Raw genomic sequence first — 21,459 nt, 5'->3', positions numbered from 1 at the left:
ATAGTGTAAGTAAAATAGACAACTGGTTCATAAATAATAGCATAAATCTATATTATTTTTATAAATTTACTTGTTTTTTTAATCTTCCTCCAGAAAATATTTAAGATGGCTTACAAAAATTTATACTTCATAAGAAAATAAAATTTGCAGACAAGTTTTTAAAAGTAGTGACAAAAGGAAAACAAGTGAACATGTAAGAATTCCAACTCAAAGCTAAAGTGATTAAGAAGTTAATCAAACAGGAAAAAGAAAATGTGACTCTGATTTGGTTCCAATTGTCAGTTGACTAATTTCTGATGTGGACAATTAGCATAGCAACTTCAGCTTATACCACTTGAAATCACTTACCTCAGTTTCCTTTATTTTTGCCATAATAGTTTGGAAGAGGAAAGACCAAGTAATGATTGCCTGTAAGTTGTTTACAACCAAATACCAAAACATGAAGGAAGATTACTGAATAAATGGGCAGAAATGCAGCACGACTGGGTGCTCAGATCACAGGATATTTTCTTGATCTAAAACTGTTGTAAGTCTGGGCTGGATGTCACAAATGGAATGGTTAAATTATAATTGTTACTAAAACAGTTGCAGTGATTTCATTTCTCGTCCCTCCAACTTATCAAATAATTTTACAAAACAATGGGTGTCATTACAAAACAGACAAAATTATTTAGTCATTGATGGAAGACATAAAGACCATCTATGAAAAGACTACATAAAGGAAGAGAGAATAAACAGAAAAAGACAATGAAGTATTTATATCCTATAGCACTTGCATACTGGGGGGAAAGCAACACTTTCTAAAAAAAAAAAAGATTAGTTCCATCTCAATTTTTTTTTCTCGTGCAGCTAGTATTTTTTTTCCATGCAGCTAGTATTATGTTTAGATACAAAGTCAACAGTTTTCCTTTCAAAAAGAGAGGAGACAGAGGAGAAACAGAAGAGGGGAAGGAAGAAATAAAAGGATTTGGGGCATACTAGTTCCCTCTAAATTTGCTCTACGTGTTTTCAAATGATTTTATGGTTTGAATAATTTGCAACCTGACACAGTCTCTGTTTGGTGACTTTTATAATCTAAACCACCTTAACTGACAATCTGCTGACTGCATAAATATTGTTTTCATTATTGAAATGTCTCATCTTCTGTATGACTCAGTATTTCCACACTTGAAGACTCCATCAATCTATAGAATGTCAGCACGGCAAGTCATGAATAGTGTTGGACTCATCAAGTGGTTTGAGTGTCTTTCTTTTCCCCCTTAAATAAAGGCAATCCCTAGTTTGCTTTGCAAAGACATATGACTTTCAAAATCATGTTAGGCTTTTTCTGCAGAGGAGCATTGCATTACTTACCATACCTCTACAATCTCCAGCCAGAATAACGGAGGGCATTCTCTCATTATAACTTCATCTTTTCATTGTTTTTATTCCAAGTCTTTGCATTACTTGAATGCAATCCTTAAAAAAAAAATCAATTCATCTATAGCCTAAAAAAGTAAATATTTAAGTGGTCCTTATACAAGGTTTAGCTTCTTGGTGATGGTACATTAACTCAAGCCTTTGATTTAATTACCAGGTATTTCAAAAATACCCATAAAATTCCACAACAGGCACTAAAAAACACAAGAAAGTGAACAACCACAAACAAAAGACCCTAGTACTAAATAAGTTGCAACAGAGAAGTGGTGCTAGGGTTTTTCTTGTTAGACAACTGATGAAGACAGACCAGGATATTTAAGAGTCAGCTGGTACATTTAGTTTTCTCAGTAAGGGTTGAAGAGGACAAAATCATTGACTTTTATCCTTATGAGGTCTACATACAACATTTCTTGCCAGAACACAAAATCCCTCTGCTATATTGCTCCCATTCAGGCTTGTTTTGCCTCTCACTTTTCTAACAAAAACCTATAGAAAATTGGTTCATAGCATATCCCGAAATCTCCCCACTGGCTGTCTGAAATCACCCATGTTTATCTTCTTGGTATCAGTAACTCAGTTTTAATTTTATTGTTTAGTCTGTGAAATTTTTAGTAGAAGACAAAATAAACATCATAAAAATGTCAGTGAACGTTTTCTTACAGCTGAATATGACAGACACTGTGTGAAGTGCTTTTCACGAAATATTTTATTTAATGTTCCCAATCATGCTACAATAATATTTATTTTACAAATGAGAAAATTGAGACTAAGAGAAATTATGGAACTATTAAGTGGTAGAACTAGGATTGAAAACAAAGTAGTCTGGTGTCAGAGTCAAAGGTCTTAACTATAGCGCATATGGCTCCCCCCCAATCTGGACTATATTTGCCAGACACTATCTCACTATCCTACACTACCACAACTCCGCAAGTCAAAATCCTTTCATTAAATCAACTTGATGAAAAACACATTTTTATATTCCTTTTTGCATTGTTTAGAAATAACCTGATTTAACAGAAACAATATCAGACTTAACAATAGAACTCTCTTACTAATCTTTTTAAACTATACATCTGCAATGTTTTTTCTAAGATGCAGTAATTGATTGCACAGTAGTTTATTAGACTTAGATGAAGATTCTTTCAGTTGTGTAAGTGGATTTTCCTGTGTTTGACATATAACCCCCCAGGCCACAAAAAGAAACCTTCCCCAGTCTGAATGCTGATGGCAAAGGGTGGCATTTGGGTCATGAAGTTTTCAGAAATGGGACCAGAAAACAAAGACATCAGATCATTGGCTTTTCAGAGTTTGAGAATCTGGGATTCAGTTTGGAAAAAAGCTTGAAGGGAAATGCAAGCCCACAGACCCAGTTTCTCAATTCGATTCCAACACCACTAACACCTGACCACCAAAAGAACAAGAAAAAAAAAATCTAGACTTAAGAGAGCAAAGGAAGAAATATGAACACAGAAAAGAAGTATATGATAATTAGAAGCAGGAGAGAAGTCTTAGTCAAGGAAAGAAGATTATAACAGAATTTCCCTTTAAAATTAGAAGTATTTGATTATATAACAAAGCATCATAACTTTAAGATTTTTTTTAAAGATTTTATTTATTCATGAGATACAGAGAGACAGACAGACAGAGACAGAGAGGCAGAGACACAGGCAGGGGGAGAAGCAGGCTCCATGCAGGGAGCCTGATGTGGGACTGAATCCCAGGTCTCCAGGATAACGCCCTGAGCCAAAGGCGGCCCTAAACCGCTGAGCCACCCAGGGATCCCAGATTTTTTTTTTTTTTTTTGAGGGTAGGCAAGGAGGGGCAGAGGGAGAAAAAAACTCAAGCAGATTCTGCACTCAGCACTGAGCTCCACGTGGGGCTCCAACCCATGACCTTGAGATCACAATCTGAGCCAAAACCAAGAGTCAGACACTCAACTGACTGTACCACCCAGGTGCCCCAGAGGTTCACCTCTTACAAAAGGCTCCAGGAATAAGGAAGTAGAGATGGCAACAGCGCTTGTCTAAGGAGGAAAGGCCTGGATATTTCCAGCTCTGTAGTTTCCCTCCACTCCTAGGTGTCTTATAAAAAGATCCTAAAGTTTCCATAGGATCCCCCAAAAAAGGCACATGAGTGAGCGCAGAGAAAATGCTGGCAGGCTTACTAGTTTGTCTGATAGCTATGATGTGGGTGCCCCACAGCAGAAGAAATGGCACCAGCCACCCCAACTGAGAATCTTGGAGGGATCACAACCACTAGAAGCTGAACTCAAATAGATCATCACTTGAGGGAGTACTGTACAGAGAATGAACTGAAAAACAGAGTTGGTGGAGGGGATAGGTTTGGAAACAAAGGCCAAGATAGGAAGGAAATGACAAAATCAAGAAGCGATCAGCAACCTCTTGACAGTTTTTGTGATACAATTGATCTGAGAAGAATTTTCAACTTTAGAGTGGACATTTTACTAAATAAACTGAGAGCAGTGGAGATGCCATTAAGTTGGAGTAAGAATACTCAGAATTAATGAGGTTAACTTTTCTGCTATTGGGTAGAAATAAATAATTTAGGTTACTGAAAAGCTACACTCCAGCACGCCTAAGTTTTAGGGAGTGTTTGCTTGTTGCAGAGTCATATCCATTAGAAAAGTATGTCCTACTTCTAAGCAAGCATAATCACCTGACCACACCATTGACTATAGCTCTTAAGTAAGTTGAACATGGTTCCAATTAATTTTATTGCTATAGATAAAAGAGGTAATGTGGTAACCATACACTGGGGAACACACTGCTGATAAAAAAGGAGAAAACATGAGAACACAAAACCTGGAAGTATGAGGAGAACATTTTACAACCTGAAATTCAAGGAATACTTCAATACATAAAAATAAATTTTTCATATCAAAGCTATTAAGAGTCTAGAAACTCTTTACAGTCAAAATGCTTGCCATTAGACCAGTAGAAGCTGATAGCTTATTCCTTCCTTAAAAAAAAAAAAAAAAGAAAGAATCCCCTGCTCCATCCCTGCTTTAATAAAGATAAGTCATATTTACTACAAATATAAGTATATACGACACTATGTTGGATACTTTATCAAAATATCCAGCCTTTACTAATAATTTGATACCTCACACTGACACAGTGACAAATGATCACAAAGTGATATAAGAGACAGTCATATTCTCTTCTCTTACTTTATAAAATTATCATTGGTAATGATCATACAACTGCATTTGTTTGTGCCCCAGGGCAATCAGTTTAAATGCTAGTTAAGAATTTCCAAATAAGATCTAGGTGGGGGTAGCACCTTAACACTAAATGGGGGAAAGACAAAAGTGGGGGGAGGGGAATAAGAATGAGAACTATCCATTCAGGAACTACCACTTCATTTCAAGTAAATATTTAGACCATGTTTAACCACCATGGACACCTTCCCTCATTCTTTTTAAATATATCTTTCTTTTTCAAATTTCAAAACATCATAGATTTCTTGTTTAATAACAAGTCATAGGGTATTTAGAAAATGTAAGTTCTACATGACATCCCTTGTCAAAACAGAACTCACTGGATATACTTTAGATGTATGTACATACACCACTGTTTATACTATGCTAGAACATGTTTATTTCATTAGCAATATTAGCTTGGAAAACCGTTTATTCCATGTCAGTCCATGTAGATGAACCCTTCTGGAGGGATGTATAATATTCATTCTACCCTGCAGTGTGAATTACCCAATTCTCTATAGATGTACATCATTTGGAGACACAGACATGTGTACAAATATACTTGTTATTTATGTGAACATGTTGGTAGATAAGACAAATTCCTGGAAATATGTTTGTATAACTGCTGAACCTCAGCATATATGTACACTTACATGTGCATACTTCATTGTGGGTGCCAAGTGTTTCAGCAAGTGTGTACCAATATTCGTATGATTTTTTACTACTTATTATTATAGATTAAAAATATCTATTTCAGTTTGTATTTCTTCTCATATTAGTGAAGGTAAACATTCTGTGATTATGTCATTTCTTCCTCTGTGTTTTATCTTTGGCCAATTTCCTATGCATTTTAGAAAGCAACTTCCTCATTTATTTCTAACTGCTTTTTGTATGGTAGCTACTCAAGTATTCTTTTTCTCGTATTTTATAAAATATTTTAGCCAGTTCAATAACACTAAGCATCTTCATGGTTAGGACTTCAATGCTGGACAATAATTCTTTTTAAAGTCATCACAAACAAAATGTACTCTTGAACCAGACCAAAGATTAAGTTTATTATGACACGTGATTTACAATTACCTCCTTATCATCTTGCAAACTAAAACAATGGTAAAAGGTATTTAACTATGGCAGTGAAATAATTTATTAGCAGAGGGATGTCTTTCTGTGTATAAAGATATTTTCTTGAGGCACTTTTAGAATTGACTTAAAATTTCCATGTAGTAGTACTGTCAGAAACAATGAGGTGAAAACTGTCTAAACTTGCCAAAGTATCTTTAAGTTCAAATTCAAAAGACAAATAGAAATGTAAAACCCGCTGAACCCAGTAGACAACAATTTACTAGGTTTTTGTAAAGAGCACAGCACCTGCACACCTGAGGCAACCAGTGTAGGTGGCCAGTGGGTTGGTGCCCAGGTGTTCCCCGCTGCTCCTGCTTACCCCACCCCAGATGGCCGCCCTGCCAGTCTGCTGCCCTGCCTGCCAGCTCACCACCTCCCTTCCTCCAAACCACAAACTCTTCCATGGGCACCACTGCCAGCCCTTGCCTTTAGCAACATCCACGTCCTCAGACTTGAGGAGGTTTAAATGGCCAGCTAGACGGAGACTGGCAAGTACTTAAACCATCAGGACATGGAGTTACAAATCTGAACCAGTCATTTTATAATTGACCTTGTGGGGGCATCCAGGTGGCTCAGGGTGCAGTCCCAGGGTCCAGGGATCAGTCCCGCCTTGGGATCCCCACAGGCCTGCTTCTCCCTCTGCCTGTGTCTCTGCCTCTCTGTGTGTCTCTCATGAATAAATACATAAAATCTTTTTTAAAAGGATTTTTAAAAAATAAAAATAAAAATAAATAAAAGTGACCATGCAGACAAATACAAAACAGAAATTAACAGAGTTGGGTTGTTTTTGGTCATAGTAGCAATTTACTATGCTCAAAATTTGAATATCAATTCGATAATCTCTTAGGTGAGAGAAACTGGGAGGTACAATATGGAAATAGACACTGCTCACCAATTCCAAAAGCAGATACTAAAAAAACAAAAACAAAAACAAAACATTGAAGACAGAAACAAAGAATAAAGGAAAGGGGGAATGGGGATGAGGGAAATGGAATACCCTCTGTAATTTCTTCTATAGACTTTCTCCCAGAACTAGAGAGGATCAGGACCAAAAAATGCTTGGATCGCTAATTGTAACTGAAACCACAAGTTATAATACTCTCAAGAGATTCTAACTATCCAGACATCTGTTGGATAAAAATGCAGCCAAACATGCATCTTTAAAGAAGTTCGTAGATTATGCAGTGACAGGTTTATGATCCAGAAAATAGATAATTCAACCAGAGGAAGAGCTAATCTGGATTCACTGCTTACCCATAAAAACATAATTAGGGATACAACACCAATACAGGAAACACCGTACCTAGAGGTAGGAGTTATTTAAAGACTCCAAAATTTTAAAAATTACTTCAGAACCACAGAAATACAAATGTATTTTTATACCCATTTGATTTAAGTAATCAATCTCTCCATTAAAGCTAATTATATTGGAAAATATTCTGTAAGAATGAGATATATTGCATATCAATTATTTCTACATAGACATCAGTAATTTTTCATCTTTCTTATTTGTGGTATAAACACAAGTTTGTTCTGACATTTTCCAGAAGAGACTGTTGATTCCAAGCAAACATAAATAGGGCATCAAAGATTCTGAAGATGCCAAGCACCACATGATACTGCCCAAGCAAAGTAGCCATGAAAATGGGCATTATAACACATGCTTACAGCTGACAAAAATTATGAAAGTAAATACATAGTATATCAGGCTGTATCCAAAAAAAGAATGGCATATTTTGCCTCTAGCAGTCTCTCATAAGACTTTTGTTATCTTTTTGCCAAGGAATTCACAACATGTTGGCCACAGACAACTGTTTGTGAAACCTTATACTGTTGATAAATAAGAACAGAGTTAGATAGCCTGGAAAGGAATAAAAAAGAATCTGTAAATTCCACAGGCCGTATAGAATTTTTGTATATAATTTTTGCATCTTATTTGAAAACTGATGTGAAACTGTCTGGGACAAGTTCTGAAACAGATTTCTTCATTCAAGCTGTTTCTTTTAGATGTACCCCTAGAGATGTGATATAAGAATTAGTAAATCATTACTGAAAAGATAATTTGTGAATATAAAATATACTGACCCTGAAACAGAACTTTTAATGCTTTGAGTGGTTCTCCATTCAGAGTCACACTAGAATATCCTGGGAGTTTTTTTCAACCTCTACACCTCTCCTCTCAGATGAGAACAGAAGTTTCTCTTGAGAAGAAGACATGGTGTAGTTTGAAAAAATACCCAACTCCCAACCATAACTAGTTGATGAGGACTCCTTTAAGAAAACAGTCAAAAGATGATGGTGTTGCCTAGTTTTGTTTGCAGTTTTGGGGAAAATACTTTAGAAAGCAAGAGATGCTACCCGATTTATATAGCAATAAATAGCTTATTTACAAAATTAATACTGCAATGGAAAAATGAATCAGTTTTTAGTTGACAACTTTTAAAGACTAGCATGTATTAATGGGGTTTGGGTGAATTTAGTTATATACCATCTAACTGCCTCATTCTGTGCATAAAATTTGTTTGATCTATATAAGTGATGAGGGCAAATGTCTCACTGAATGGTGAGACAAATAATACTTAAACCCAAGGGGATAGGATCAATTTTTTAGTACCCTCTCATTCCACAAGGCAGTGTTATAGACAGGGAAAAAAAAAAAAAAACTTGTTTAAATATATCTTGAAGAGGCACATCCTAAAATTCTTTCAAATCCGTTTCCTCTTGGTTCTTTACTACACCTCTCCCACTGTCTGGGCAACCAATACAAAAGCACATGGTTTTTATTGTATGGCCAATACCAGCAAACAGCAGTATTAGGAAATTTAGCTCTAGCAAATATCACAGTTATTCTTTTTTTTTAATTTAAGATTTTATTTATTTTAGAGAAAGAGAGAGAGAAAGAGAGACAATGGGGGGAGGGGTAGAAAGGGACAGAAACTGAACCAGACCCCACAGAAACTGAACCAGACCCCACGCTGAGCATAGAGCCCTATGCAGGGCTGGATCACATGACCCTGAGATTAGACCTGAGCCAAAACCAAGAGTTGGATGCTCATCAGAGTGTGCCACCCAGAAGCCCCAAATCACAGCTATTCCTGAAGAATAGAAGCCAATCAAGGTAGAGTCAGGGAGTGCCAGAAGCATTCAAGGCTTGCATCTTAATTATTCATGATGTCTCACATCTCCAGTTTGAAATGCAATGTATTCAGTAAGAGTACTGAGAACTTTAGTTCTCCCTCATGTGCACCATCTAGAAAACACAACCATGTGCAGTAGTTCATTGGAATCTCTCAGCTGTGGCAGAGTAAGGAGTATCATCTCCATTCTGCATCAGAGGAAGAGGAGGAATGTCAGGTTATGAAACTTGCCCAACAACAGACAGCTAGCTAAGTGGTGATGTGGGTCTTAGAATTTAGTTTTTGGTCCTCTGCTTTTCCCATACACATCTCTAGACACACATTTCTACATGTCTGCAAAGATTAAAGTTCTCTATAATGACCAACATTTTTATGAGCTCCTAAGTGGGGGGAGGGGTTACTAAACTACTCTCTCATCTCTCCTTGTCTCTTTCTCTTGCACACACACCATTATTTGTATTATTATGCAAATGATCCTGAAACATTTGGAATCCTCTCAGAAGGCTCCTGCATTTGCTGTATAAAGTAGGAGGAGGACCTAGGAGACAAAATCCCCACGCTTTGGGCATTGTAACATGATGGCACCATTCAATGGAAGAAGGCCCAGAAGGCAGCATGGGCAAGATCTACAAGACTGTGGGAGTGCAGGGGAAATTCATTAAGGCTCCACAGAATCCAGCCATGGATACTTGAAACTGACAGCAGTGCTCTGGAATGCATTTCTCCCTCTGAATCACCATCCAGTTACTTTTCATGCAGATCTCACTTCTGGCTGTGATCTCCTGATATTCTGCATGCATCTCAAAGATGGTTTCCATTACCCTTCTGGTCACAAAATTGTCATTCTGGACATATGCCCTATACAACTAACACCATTCAGGAGTGTGTAAATATTTTAACATACTTCTGATGTTTTGTTTTGTTTTTTTTACTTTCAGTGGAAAACAGGATTATGATATATGCCAAAGGAAAAGAAAAAGGTTTGCAGAAAGCGTTAATTAGTTGTTAATTATTAGAGTCTTTATTGTTACCAAATCATAATAAATTCTAAAAAAAAGTCCAGAGAAAGTATTAGTTCAAAAACATCCTAAAATATTTTTTAAAAATCTGCAACTATTGCTTTGTGACATCTGAACTATCCTAATTGAGATGATGTTCTCAAGGTAAGTATCTAGAAATCTATAAATCTTTACTGAATAGCATGATTGCCACTGCAGAATCACATAGTCCCAGGGCTGGCTTCTACATGATATGGTATTTAATATGTCTACCTGCTGAAATCAAATGATTAGAAGAAGTAAGTTTCTGTGCCTATTCTATTTTAAAACACAATTGCAGCAAATTTCCTCATCACTTACAAAACTTACTAACAAAAAAAAAATTACTAACAATGTTAGGAAAGGTTTCAATAAATCACTAACCCCATAGCCTTCAGAATTCAGACAACGTATATGCTCCATGAGAAGACATGAAAAGGAAAGGAAGGAAACTGCTTTTAGCTGAGCACCTACCACGTATGTTGCTTTGATGCTCTCTTCTCTAGAATAAAGACTATCTTAGTGCTTTAATATTTTATATAAATCATATTATCCTGTCAATTATTACTTTAGCTTTCTGATGATTTGTGTCCAAAGTTACCACCTTTCTCACTCATTGTAAAGCCTGGAACTGTGGAGCATTATGATGTGTCATGTAAATATCCAAGTGCACTGGGTTGGTAACTATTGTTTCCTATAGTCTTTTTTTTTTTTTTTTTGTAAATGTATATATTTAGAGAGAGAAATGGTTTCCAAGAGGTCAATGGATATAAAGCTCTATGATTTTAATCCCTTTGATATCTCCAATGAAATTCAAAATTTAGTAACATTTTACAAGAGGATGTTAAAATAGTTTAGCATGGTTATTTTTGAGAACTTTCATGTAATCAGTCTCCGTTGCCCAGGCTTGTCAATGCCAGACCACCTACAAGAAAGCGCAGGTCTTGAGATGTGATCTAGAGAGATGGCAAACTTACAGGGTGAATGGAAAAGCAAGTAGTAACTTGATGCCCATTTCTCTTTCATGGAGAGAAATTGCATATCTGCTGCTCTAGTTCACTTGTGCAATGTAAAGCACCCACAAAGTATTAAACAAGAGTGACCACCATGGTCTTAACAACTGAAGTCATTTGATTAGCCTATTTCAAAGAGAGAACTATATAACAATTTTGAGCAGTAATGGCTTACATTGCTTTAAGTTACAATTTTTGCCTTTTGTGAAGGAGGTCCGTTGCACAAAATATTCAGACTAGGGGATTCAAATTAAATACATTTTATAAAATGTAATATACAGGCCTTATATTATAAAAACAACAACAACATGGAATTCTTTCATAATATTATCAGATACTTGATGTCTGAGGGGAAAAATATCAATATAAAGGGTATTTGGCTACTCCTAACTTCCCCATCGGTACCCAGTGCTCCTATCCATTATCAAAATTTAACTTTTCAAAGAATTTTTTCCAGACTTCTTAACAGTAATTCTATTCACAGGTTAATCAGGCCCATTATTATGAAAGTCTCTTCAGAAATAATTCCAGGGCAGCCCAGGTGGCTCAGCGGTTTAGCGCTGCCTTCAGCCCAGGGCATGATCCAGGAGACCCAGGATCGAGTCCCACGTTGGGCTCCCTGCATGGAGCCTGCTTCTCCCTCTGCCTGTGTCCCTGCCTCTCTCTCTCTCTCTCTCTCTCTCTCTTTCTCTCTGTATCTCTCATGAATAAATAAATAAAATCTTAAAAAGAAAAAGAAACAATTCCATTTATGCCTTAACATATGAGAGAATACTAGAAACATAGCTTCTTGTACTTATGGAAAAATTTCACAGCCTGTATCCAGCAAATTATGTTAAGATCTAGTAGCTATTGTAGTTTCCTTTTTCTGTCTAACAAGGGTCCGTGTCCCATTCCTGTAATACATAATTTCGACTTCACTTGATAACTGTAAATATGCTCATTAGTGAGAGATAAACCAGATACTGTTTAATATTTGGCTATAATCATAGGGTAGAATCATATGATGATTTCCTCATCAAATCTACTACTTATACAAATGTATGGCTAATGCTTATGTGACAAATTTTTTAAGAAGCCATAAGACACATCAGTATATATTAATTCCCTTTTAGAGCCCGATTTCCCAAATCTGTGTTATAGTAGAGAATGTTGTTTTGTTTTCTAATGTTAGGCCACTTAAGTGTATTTTAGCAAAAAGAAACTCTTTATGTATATTTTATATTGGTCATTATGGCATTCCTCAAAGTAAAAAATAAATAAATAAATTTGTAACAAAATTGTAGCTAAAATAACATGAGGAATCCTAAGAAAAATAAATCTGTGGCTCTGCAGATGAAAACAATCTCAAGCCATGAGCAGCTTGTGTTTATACAGAAGTCATACCACAAAGCATGATCCTTTTTCCTTTTGGTAAATTTAAATATAGTGGATGAAGTGGAAATTATAAATAAAACCAACTTTGTATTTGGTAAAAAGGCTTCACTAACAAATCTTAACTTGCATAATTAGTTCAAACTAGTTGGGATGAATTACATATATTTTACATTAAGTAAATTATTGGCAGTAACAGGAAATAAGAATGACAGCATTTCAGTGTAATGAATTGCATGGTAATGGTCACTGAAAAGTGAATACTAGAACAGAATTTATTTAATGTCATCATAAATATCTGAGTATGATAGAGATATATCTTATTTATACATGCATCTCTAATAAGCTGTTGTATCATAATAAATAAGATAAAATCAAGAAATATAGAAGTATATAAAAGTTCTCTCAACCCCATAATCTCATCCCTTGGTATATACCCAAAAGAACTGAGAACATCAATTTATAGAAAGGCCTGTACATGAATTTTCATAATAGTATCATTCATGAATTAGCTAAAAAGTAGGAATGAATGAATGAATAAACAAAATGTGCTATATCTATATAATAGAAGAGTATCTACTCCTAAAAAAGAATGAAGTTCTGCTACATGCTACATTGATGAATCTGGAAAAGATAGGCTAAGTGAAAGAAAGAAGATACAAAAGGCTACACACTGAATGACTACATTTATATGAAATGTCCAAAGTGGAAAAATCCAGGGAGGCAGAAAGTAGACTAGTAGTTGCCAGGGCACAGGAGGATGAAAGAATATATATTGGGTATATATTTTATATCCCTAAAATATAGGGATTTCCTGAGGTGATGGGAATGTTCTAGAATTAGATAATGGGAATGGCTGCACAACATCATGAACATACCACTGAGTGGTACCCTTTAAAATGGTACACACATATATAAAGATTTATTTGAGAGAAAGAGCTTACAGTGGGCAGGGGCAGAGGGAGAGGGAGAGAATCTCAAGCAAGCTCCATGCCCAGCCACAGAGCCCTATGTGAGGCTCAATCCCATGACCCTGAGATTATGACCCAAGCCAAAATCAAAAGGCAGAGGTTTAACTTACTGAGCCACCCAGGTGCCCCTCAATAATATATTTTTTAAGGATTTTATTTTTTAAGTAATCCCTATACCCTCCATGGGGCTCAAGCTCACAACCCCAAGATCAAGAACCACGTGTTCCACTGACTAAGCTAGCCAGGTATCCCATCAATAATGTATTTTCTAAAGCTATAAAAAGTGGGGGTCTGGTCACCTTCCTTCCATATCTAAAATTTATGGAGAACCTATTATCTGCAGACCACATTTGTAAATGATTTACTTCATTGATTCATTTAATCCTCAACACAACCCATCTTTTAAAGAAAAGGAAGTTGAGGTACAAAGAGGGTTAAATAATTTGCACAAAGTCCTGCAGCTACTAAGTGATAGAACTGGGCTTATAAAACCAGGCAATCTCGCTTCAAAGCTCAGGCCACACACTAATTGCCAGGAGCAATGACCATTAAAAGATGTGATATATATTTCCAGCTAATTTTTATTGAGGGAGTGCAGGCAGACACATGTATATGTGTGGGTGTAGACCGATAAGAATTATACATGTGGAACTATACTAGAGGTCAGCAAACTATAGCTCACAGGCCAAATCAAGCTTGCTTCTGTTTATATATAGCCCATGAGCTAAGAATGAAAGAATGGGATTTGTATTTTTACATGATTCAGAAAGAAGGGGATACAAGAAAAAGAGTAGTGTTTCATGACAAATAAAATTCACTTTTAGTGTCCATCAATGAAGTGTTATAGGGACACAGACATCTTCATTTATCTAAGTTTCATCTGTGGCTGCAAACACTATGCTATAAAAGCAGAGCTGAGTAGTGGCAACAGAAACAGTTGGGCCCTGCAAAACATGGAATATTTCTATCAGGACCTTCATAGAAAAATTTTGCTGACTCTTGGATTATACTATAAATGATACTCTAAAATTTTGTCACTAAGCATTATACCACTTTGAACCTTCCAGATTTCCTTAATTTCTTTAATGGCTGCAAAATAAAAATGCACCTAAAATTATTAAACCTTTCCCCTACTGATGAAAATGTCATATCCTTTACCAACCACATTGCTCTCAAAATAGTTGGATTAATTTATTTGCCTCCTAATGGAATGTGAAAATGACCTACATTTTGGTGGCCTTCATATGTACTTCGAGAATTTTCAGACCTGTATCACCTGAATACAAGCTCTTCCCTCAACTGCTCAGTAGCCACCCAACGTTGATGCTGAGTCCTGAGCTAAGCCACTATTTTAGACTACCTGGTCTAGTCAACTTTGCATATTCTGTATAGAGGAACCCACTTCACATTCTTTTCAACTGCCCTACTTTCTTGGCTTAGGCATGTTACACAGAAGCTTTTGTTCCTATTAAGTAGTTAGAAAAGTGGAAGGGTAACTACTGTTCTTTAGTTGTTCCCCTGCAGTGGATACTGCAGTGGACTTCAGATCTCTCCCCATTCTGTGTTGAGACTTGGGAATTGCCTTCAGCAGAACAAAGTCACTTTGCCTAATGTCATGTCCCTTTTCCAGAGACAAACACATCCAGTAACTAACTGGTTGATGCAGATGTATAAAAGCCCATCCACCTTGACTTAAGGAAGGACAATTAAAAAGTACCACCCCAACTCCAGAGCTCCTTACAGAATCCACTAGGTTCAGCTGAACTTAAGCAGAGCAAGACTTCCCTTACACAATTCTCTCACTGCACAAAGATGTTTCCCTGAGAACAATACACCATAAATTGTCCACAAAGAGAGTCTGGTTTTCGGGGAAACTGACCTAAAACACTCCTCTTTAACTGTTCCTCAACACAAGAAAGAGAGATTTGATATTTGATATGACTCCTAAGTTTCGGGGAAGAAAATGAGTACATTATGGCTCAGCCCTCCCACAGTCTCTTTGGGCCAGCATCCACGCAGAGAGGTGCACACTCCTCCTGCTACTGTACTTGCCGGGGTAAGCACATTGGGTTCATGTCGCAGGCTATGCTTTCTGATTCAAGGCAACTTTGGGCAACCATCAATTTCTTTTCATAGTAATGAGGCTTTAAACTATGTGACAAGGAGGGGGTCTAAGGGAGTCTTCTCTGAGGTCTCGATTGTTTCTAGGATTGAATCTCCCAGAACCTAAACTTAGGTGAAAATACTAGAAGTCCAACTGTGAAAGTAAAGCAAATTGAGGATCTCTAGCTCAGCCTGATCAGTGATTAAGCCAATGATGTGATCTTCATCTGCTTATTCCTAAACCACACTGACGAAGAGCAGCACTACATGCTTCCATAGGTAAACCTTCATTCCTTATTATTAACTATTAACAGTTTAATATAACAGTCTTAATATTCAAATTTATCTATATTTACAGGGAGGTAGTACCCTAGAAACGTCTTAGATTTGGGGCAGGTTTTAATTCAAATCCAGTTTGGGCATTTTAGATTTAAGAAACAGTTTTCAAATAGGAAAACTGAGCCTTGCTTCCTTATTGTTAATGCATCTAGGAACATCCAGCTCAGATTTAGTTTAAGAATTAAAAGCAGTAATACAAATAGCATGCCTCTGGCACTATCTTGTATGTAGGTACTCAATAAATGTTGATTCACAGCTTAGTAAGTATTAAGAACTATTTATATTATGCCCAAATGGGCCCACTGTAGGTTTTTCAAAAAGAACAGAAATCATCTCTCCTCCACTTCCAAAAGGTAGGATGACTTTTCATACTGAAGAGATCATTTCAAGTCAAAATTCCAAACAATGAGTAGGTAAATAAAGCTCACACCAGAAATAAGGATATAAAAGAAAGCCCAGAAAATTCCCTTGTCTCTTCTACTATTTGAGGAGACACTGAGAAGATAGTGTCCATGCACTAGGAAGTAAACCCTCACCAGACACTGAATGTGCTGGCACCTTGATGTTGGCCTTTCCAGTCTCCAGCACTGTGAGAACTAAATGTGTGTTGGTTAAGTCAGCCACTATATGGCATTCTGTTATAGCAGCCCAGACTGACTAAGAGAACATTTCCTATGCCTACTAAGAGCACTGTTAGCTTTGGCCCCACAGATACCCCAGAAGAAAGGGAAGAGCCTCCAAGGACTGGTTGCCTACCATGGCAGTTACCAGATTCAGTCTCTGATCAGACCTAGTCCCAGGCATCAAACAACTTAAGAATTGCCTTTATTCTGCTTAGTATGTGGCAAGGAAGGGAAGTGTGCAATTAGCCCCGGCACACTCTCTTCTCTTAGAGAGAGAGAAGCAAGTACTCTGATAGTTTGTTTAGAAAAAGCAGCTTGAACCCAGGGACTTAATAAGAAGCTGAAATGAATGAGTTGAAGCAACAGACAACAGTGGAAAGTTCGGTGGAGAACCAGTTAACCAAGATAAGAATGTTCACTTATTCAGAGTGAATGCAACTTGATGCGAAGCAATGATCACTCTGGGGAGATTTCTGCTGTGAACCAGCATTCAGATGAAAGACCTTGCACATTAAGAATAAAACTAAGGAAAACTAGAAAAACTAAGAAAAAAATGAGTTTCTATAAATTCCTGGAAAGAAAGTCCTAATAGATCACAAAGTATTCCCGAACAAGAACCTGGAATCGGGGGTGGAGGTGGGTGGCTTTGGAATGTAAACTCTGGGGATGTAATCAATGACTTGATTTGTATTTTTAGCCTCTGATGCCTCTGATTTTTGTGAACTCAGAACTATTAATACAATTAATATGAGTAGTCTGGTCTAAAAACCAAGATCAAACATTTACCACCATGACCTTCAGAACCAGCAAATTCCAGAGAAGAGCTAGCTGACTGCTCTGTGAAGAAACATTTACCTGGCCAAATTTATCAAAATCTGTTGAATATAATCTTTATAGTCATCTTTTGTCTCATGCTATTTAAAACAGAGATAGAGCGAGAGAGGGAGAAGGAGGTGGTAAAGAAAGGGAGGGAAGACAAGGGAAATCCATTCCTTTAAAATACGTTCCCTAATTCTTTTCAAAGGACCATGATTATATTCCATGGATTATATTCCAGAAAGCTGTTTTATTAATCATATGTAATACCTGACAAAAAGGATAAAAGGTAAATTTACCAAATTTCTGAATTCTACTAGGCATTATACATTGTATAGGGCACAGAGACAGGGGAGATTTAAAGAATGTGCTCAATCCTTTGTAAACATAAGGTTAGTAGAGATTCCGGTTCTAAGGACCAGATTACTAATTTAAGACATGGGAGAAAAGTTCCGACCCCTCTCTCAAGCTCACCATACTTGTTTCTGCAGGAGTGCAGGAATTATCGCAAAGTGGTTAGTTCTCTAAACATATTGTCAAAGCTTAATTTTACACAGAAGAGAAAAAATATTTCAAAGTATTTGAAAACATCCTCCACGTCTTTGTATTTATTTCTCTACTTTTCTTTCTTTTTATGGAAAGAAGAAAATTTCCCAGCTCACCTGTTTCAAACCCCACACTTGGCACTAAGTCCACGGTTCCATGAAAAGCTCCGGCCCATGCTGAGGTAGCAGTGGTGACTGTAGTCGGATCTGTCTTTGTGATGTCACACTGGGGAGCAGGAATCCTGGCTGCACGCACTGATGGCATCAGCAGGGGCCCATAGGACGGATCCAGGGCAGAACCAGCAGAAGGGTGATGGTGGTGGTGGTGGTGGTGATGGCGTTGGTGCATGTGGGCATGGGGGTGGTGGTGCCGCATGTACACGTCATGCATGTGGCTGTAGGACGGGCTCACCTGAGATGCCAAAGGATAGTGCCAGGACTCGGATGCAGGACGGGGAGGGGCTGGGCCAGTCTGATGCAGCCCATGTCCCGGCCAGGGGCTGGGGTCGGCTGCAGTAAAGGTGCCAGGGGGTGCAGTGACCTGGAAGTCGGGATGAACCCCACCTAAGCAGGGTGCAGATGGGGGCTGGTAAGAGCTGGTCCAAAAGGAAGTCGGGAAACTACTCCGCTGGTTTGAGAGAGCTGAGCTGTCTGAGAAGACAGAAAAATTATTTACATAAGATTCAGTTCCAGGATAAGACTTGCCTCTACTTGTTCAATATTTTACAAGCAGACTAATTAGTATGCACTCTTTTCTCCCCACACAGAGGTAAATTGATAGCAGGTAAGTCTCTCAGATTCCATACCAAGTCATTGCACACAGTTCAAGGTGCTGAATGAGTGCCCCTATCCCTTATTTGCTTAGTTTATGTAGTCACAGTCTAAGCTGAGGTTTGCCAAGTCTGAGATTGAAAAGCTTCATTTCCTGCTGGGCGGCTTGCTGCCCTCGGGGTCTCTGAGCAGAGGTCACAGGTACATACATCACGAGGAAAGAAAGCTCATGCCATAGATATGATGCAGGAATGTTGGAAATGTTGATGTTTATCAAACTTCTCACAAATGCAAATGCAATTTTCATTCAAACAACATTTTAATGCTGAAAGTAATAAATGGAAATAAGATCATACTGAATTATGCTCACCAACACTCATTTCCCACCAAGAAGAGTGTAACCGAAGCTTTTTTTTTTTTTTTTTTTTTTTTGGTAGAGGTCTGGGAGTGTCTGGACGGATAATAATAAATGTTAATATTTAGTTACAGCAACCAAATGTCCAATCCTAGTCCAGGGGCTTTTCATGGATGATATTATTGGATCCTCATTCAAGCCCTCTGAGGTAGTTATTGTTATTACCCCCATTCTAGAGATATGGAGATTGAAGCAGGGAAGAAGCCCAAGATCTCACAGCTGGTAAGAAGGAGATGAAACTTTGAAAACAGGTAGCCTGCTTCAGTGCCTGGCACTCTTCCTAACTGTGGCACAAAAGGGCACAACTGCAACCGGGACAGGAACACCTAGAATTTGGTGGGGATTCTGTGGAGACTTTTGAGGGGAAGAGATTCAAGTAAGGCTGACAGACGTGAGAGGGTTTAGGCAGAGGAATAATAATAATAAAAAAAAATAGCACTTAGAGATAAATGAGGGAAACTGCCCCTCTTCCCCATCTTCAGTTGAATTTCTCCACTCAACCTCCATAACATATTTATAGATGACTACTACATGCCAAACATAGGTCAGGGATGACCAAACAGATATCACTCTTAATCACAATCTAGCAGGGGACAGGTAAATAAGTAAACCTGTGCAATGTGACCTGATAGGGGCTCTCATAAGGAGAAAGCATAGAGAGAGGGCACAGAAGCAGCCTAAGAAAAAATAAAAGGGTAAGAAGAGTTAGCCTTGTGAAGAGGCAGGGAAGAGTGGCTTAGGCAAATAAAAAAGTATGTGAAAAAGGCCAGAAATTACACAAAGTAGCATAGGAGGAACAAAAAAGAATCGTGTGGGCAGAAGATGGCAAAAAATATTAAACTAAAAAGTCAGACTGGGTCCAAGAAAAGATCCAGATGGGCCTTGCCAACCATGTAATGAGTGTGGGCACTGTCCTGAGGAGATGCTAGTGACCTTTCAAGGGCTTTACTCTAGGGAATTATACAGTCAGATCTGTGACCAGAAAGAGCCCTAACTCCAGCGATAGCCTGTCTAGGGTTTAAAGAGCAAGCCCTGGACTGGGAGTCTAGGGAGCCCGGCAGAGAGCTAGCACCTACCAACCACCTCATCTGATTTGACCTCAAATGGATCTGTTGGTCTCTCTGGGGCTCAGTTTCTTCCATATGAGGTATTTGAATTACAATTCCAAATATCTTCTGGCTCTCTATCATTCTGTGAGGTGGCCTATGATTTCTATCTAAAGACGAAGAGAAGGTTCCTTAGCACATGAATCATGCATGTGTAATAAGATACTATTTTCATACAGGGTTCCACACGAAAGAACCTAGCTGCATCTTTTCACTGAGTGAAGACTAGCCTAAGAAGTACTCTGAAATATAAGTATTCAGAAGTCTGACATGTCCATGTTCTCACTTCATGAATTTCCAGGACACAATTTTCTCACCACAGAGGAAAGCTGCTGTGACTTGAACCAGGCACCATATACATAATTTGACTAACATATTTAGGATATTGCCATGGTGTTCCAATGTCTCCTTTCTCCAGCTTCCCTGATGACTCTTCCCCTTGCTCCCTGTTAACCCTACACCAGGGCGATCCTCATTCACCCCATTCATTCTATGGATGGGCAGCTCTTTGGTGTCTCACATTCAAGTCTGTTCCCCAAAGAATCTCCAAGGATCTCAAAACCCTTGGGGGAAATTAAAAAAAATTCTCCAAGAGGCAAAGGATGGACATGCACATTGTTCTTCAAGTCTTCAAACAGTCCAGGCAAACTTTTGATGGAATGACTTTGCCTTGTCACCATCACATCCATCAGAAAATAGTACTTAAAGTCAAACTCACTGGCATCGGGGCACGTATGTTTTCTTTCAGAATTGTCTCCCTTTGATATCTAAAAAGTAGCTGCTAATGACCAACAAAGAAAGTCATGTAAGCTGTGAGAAGAAAATTCAATTTGCCTTCAATGGTGGCCACTTGTAGAATTTTCTGTCATACCCACCACGATGGCTGCCAACATTAAAGTTAGAACCCACACAAAAAGTTACAGAGGCTCGTTACATGCAGCTTTGCTGCCCTGAACCCGCCACTTTGCTGTCACAGATTGAATCTCTGGTACCAGACTGAACCTTCATTCTGCTTATAACTTTCATCGCCTGTTGGAGCCAGAATCCCATTATGAAAACTACTAATCCCCCCCCCCACCTCCAGGTACATGCCAGAGATACTGAGCTGCCCTTATTAAAATCCCCCATTAAAATGTCAAAACTACAAAGTATATGTCATTTTCCGGGATGCTTTCCTTATAGTTCCTTTTATTTATATATACGTGGACCCAATTTTATTTTATATATGCTTATGCATTTAGAGATGCATGCACAAATGTGAATAATGGGCAAATTCCTTACCCAAAATATTACCCTATTTATGAATCATTGTATTGTAATTAGTGAACACATTGTCAATGATAGTGGAAATCTATTTTTAAAAACATGCTCCATAAAGACTGAACAAAGCTTTAAAATGCCTCAGCGAAAAATAAAATTAGAAGCAATTTAATGTTTTCCCAGTT

At 37.8% G+C, this 21,459-nt stretch overlaps 1 protein-coding gene and 1 long non-coding RNA gene across 10 annotated transcripts in view; one reads left to right on the top strand and one right to left on the bottom strand.

Moving 5' to 3' along the window:
* VGLL3 (vestigial like family member 3) overlaps positions 1-21,459 on the bottom strand; it is a 117,699-nt gene that overhangs the window by 77,164 nt on the left and 19,076 nt on the right. For all 9 annotated transcript variants that reach the window (XR_005382044.1, XR_005382045.1, XR_005382046.1 and 6 more), the window contains exon 3: positions 17,840-18,373. Coding sequence is in view for 5 of the 9 variants with exons in the window: in XM_038581186.1 (XP_038437114.1) it covers positions 17,840-18,373 (534 nt within the window). In the remaining 4 variants the exon portion in view is untranslated. The remainder of the gene's footprint in view (positions 1-17,839; positions 18,374-21,459) is intronic.
* LOC111093430 lies at positions 17,957-21,453 on the top strand. The gene is made up of 4 exons (XR_005382048.1): positions 17,957-18,032; positions 18,490-18,506; positions 19,085-19,130; positions 20,194-21,453. It is a non-coding gene; the product is annotated as an uncharacterized LOC111093430 (long non-coding RNA).

The sequence above is a fragment of the Canis lupus genome, chromosome 31 (assembly GCF_011100685.1).
Source record: "Canis lupus familiaris isolate Mischka breed German Shepherd chromosome 31, alternate assembly UU_Cfam_GSD_1.0, whole genome shotgun sequence".
NCBI lineage: Eukaryota > Metazoa > Chordata > Mammalia > Carnivora > Canidae > Canis > Canis lupus.
The sequence above is the reverse complement of the archived record's forward strand: the minus strand, read 5'-3'. Positions and strand labels throughout refer to the sequence as shown.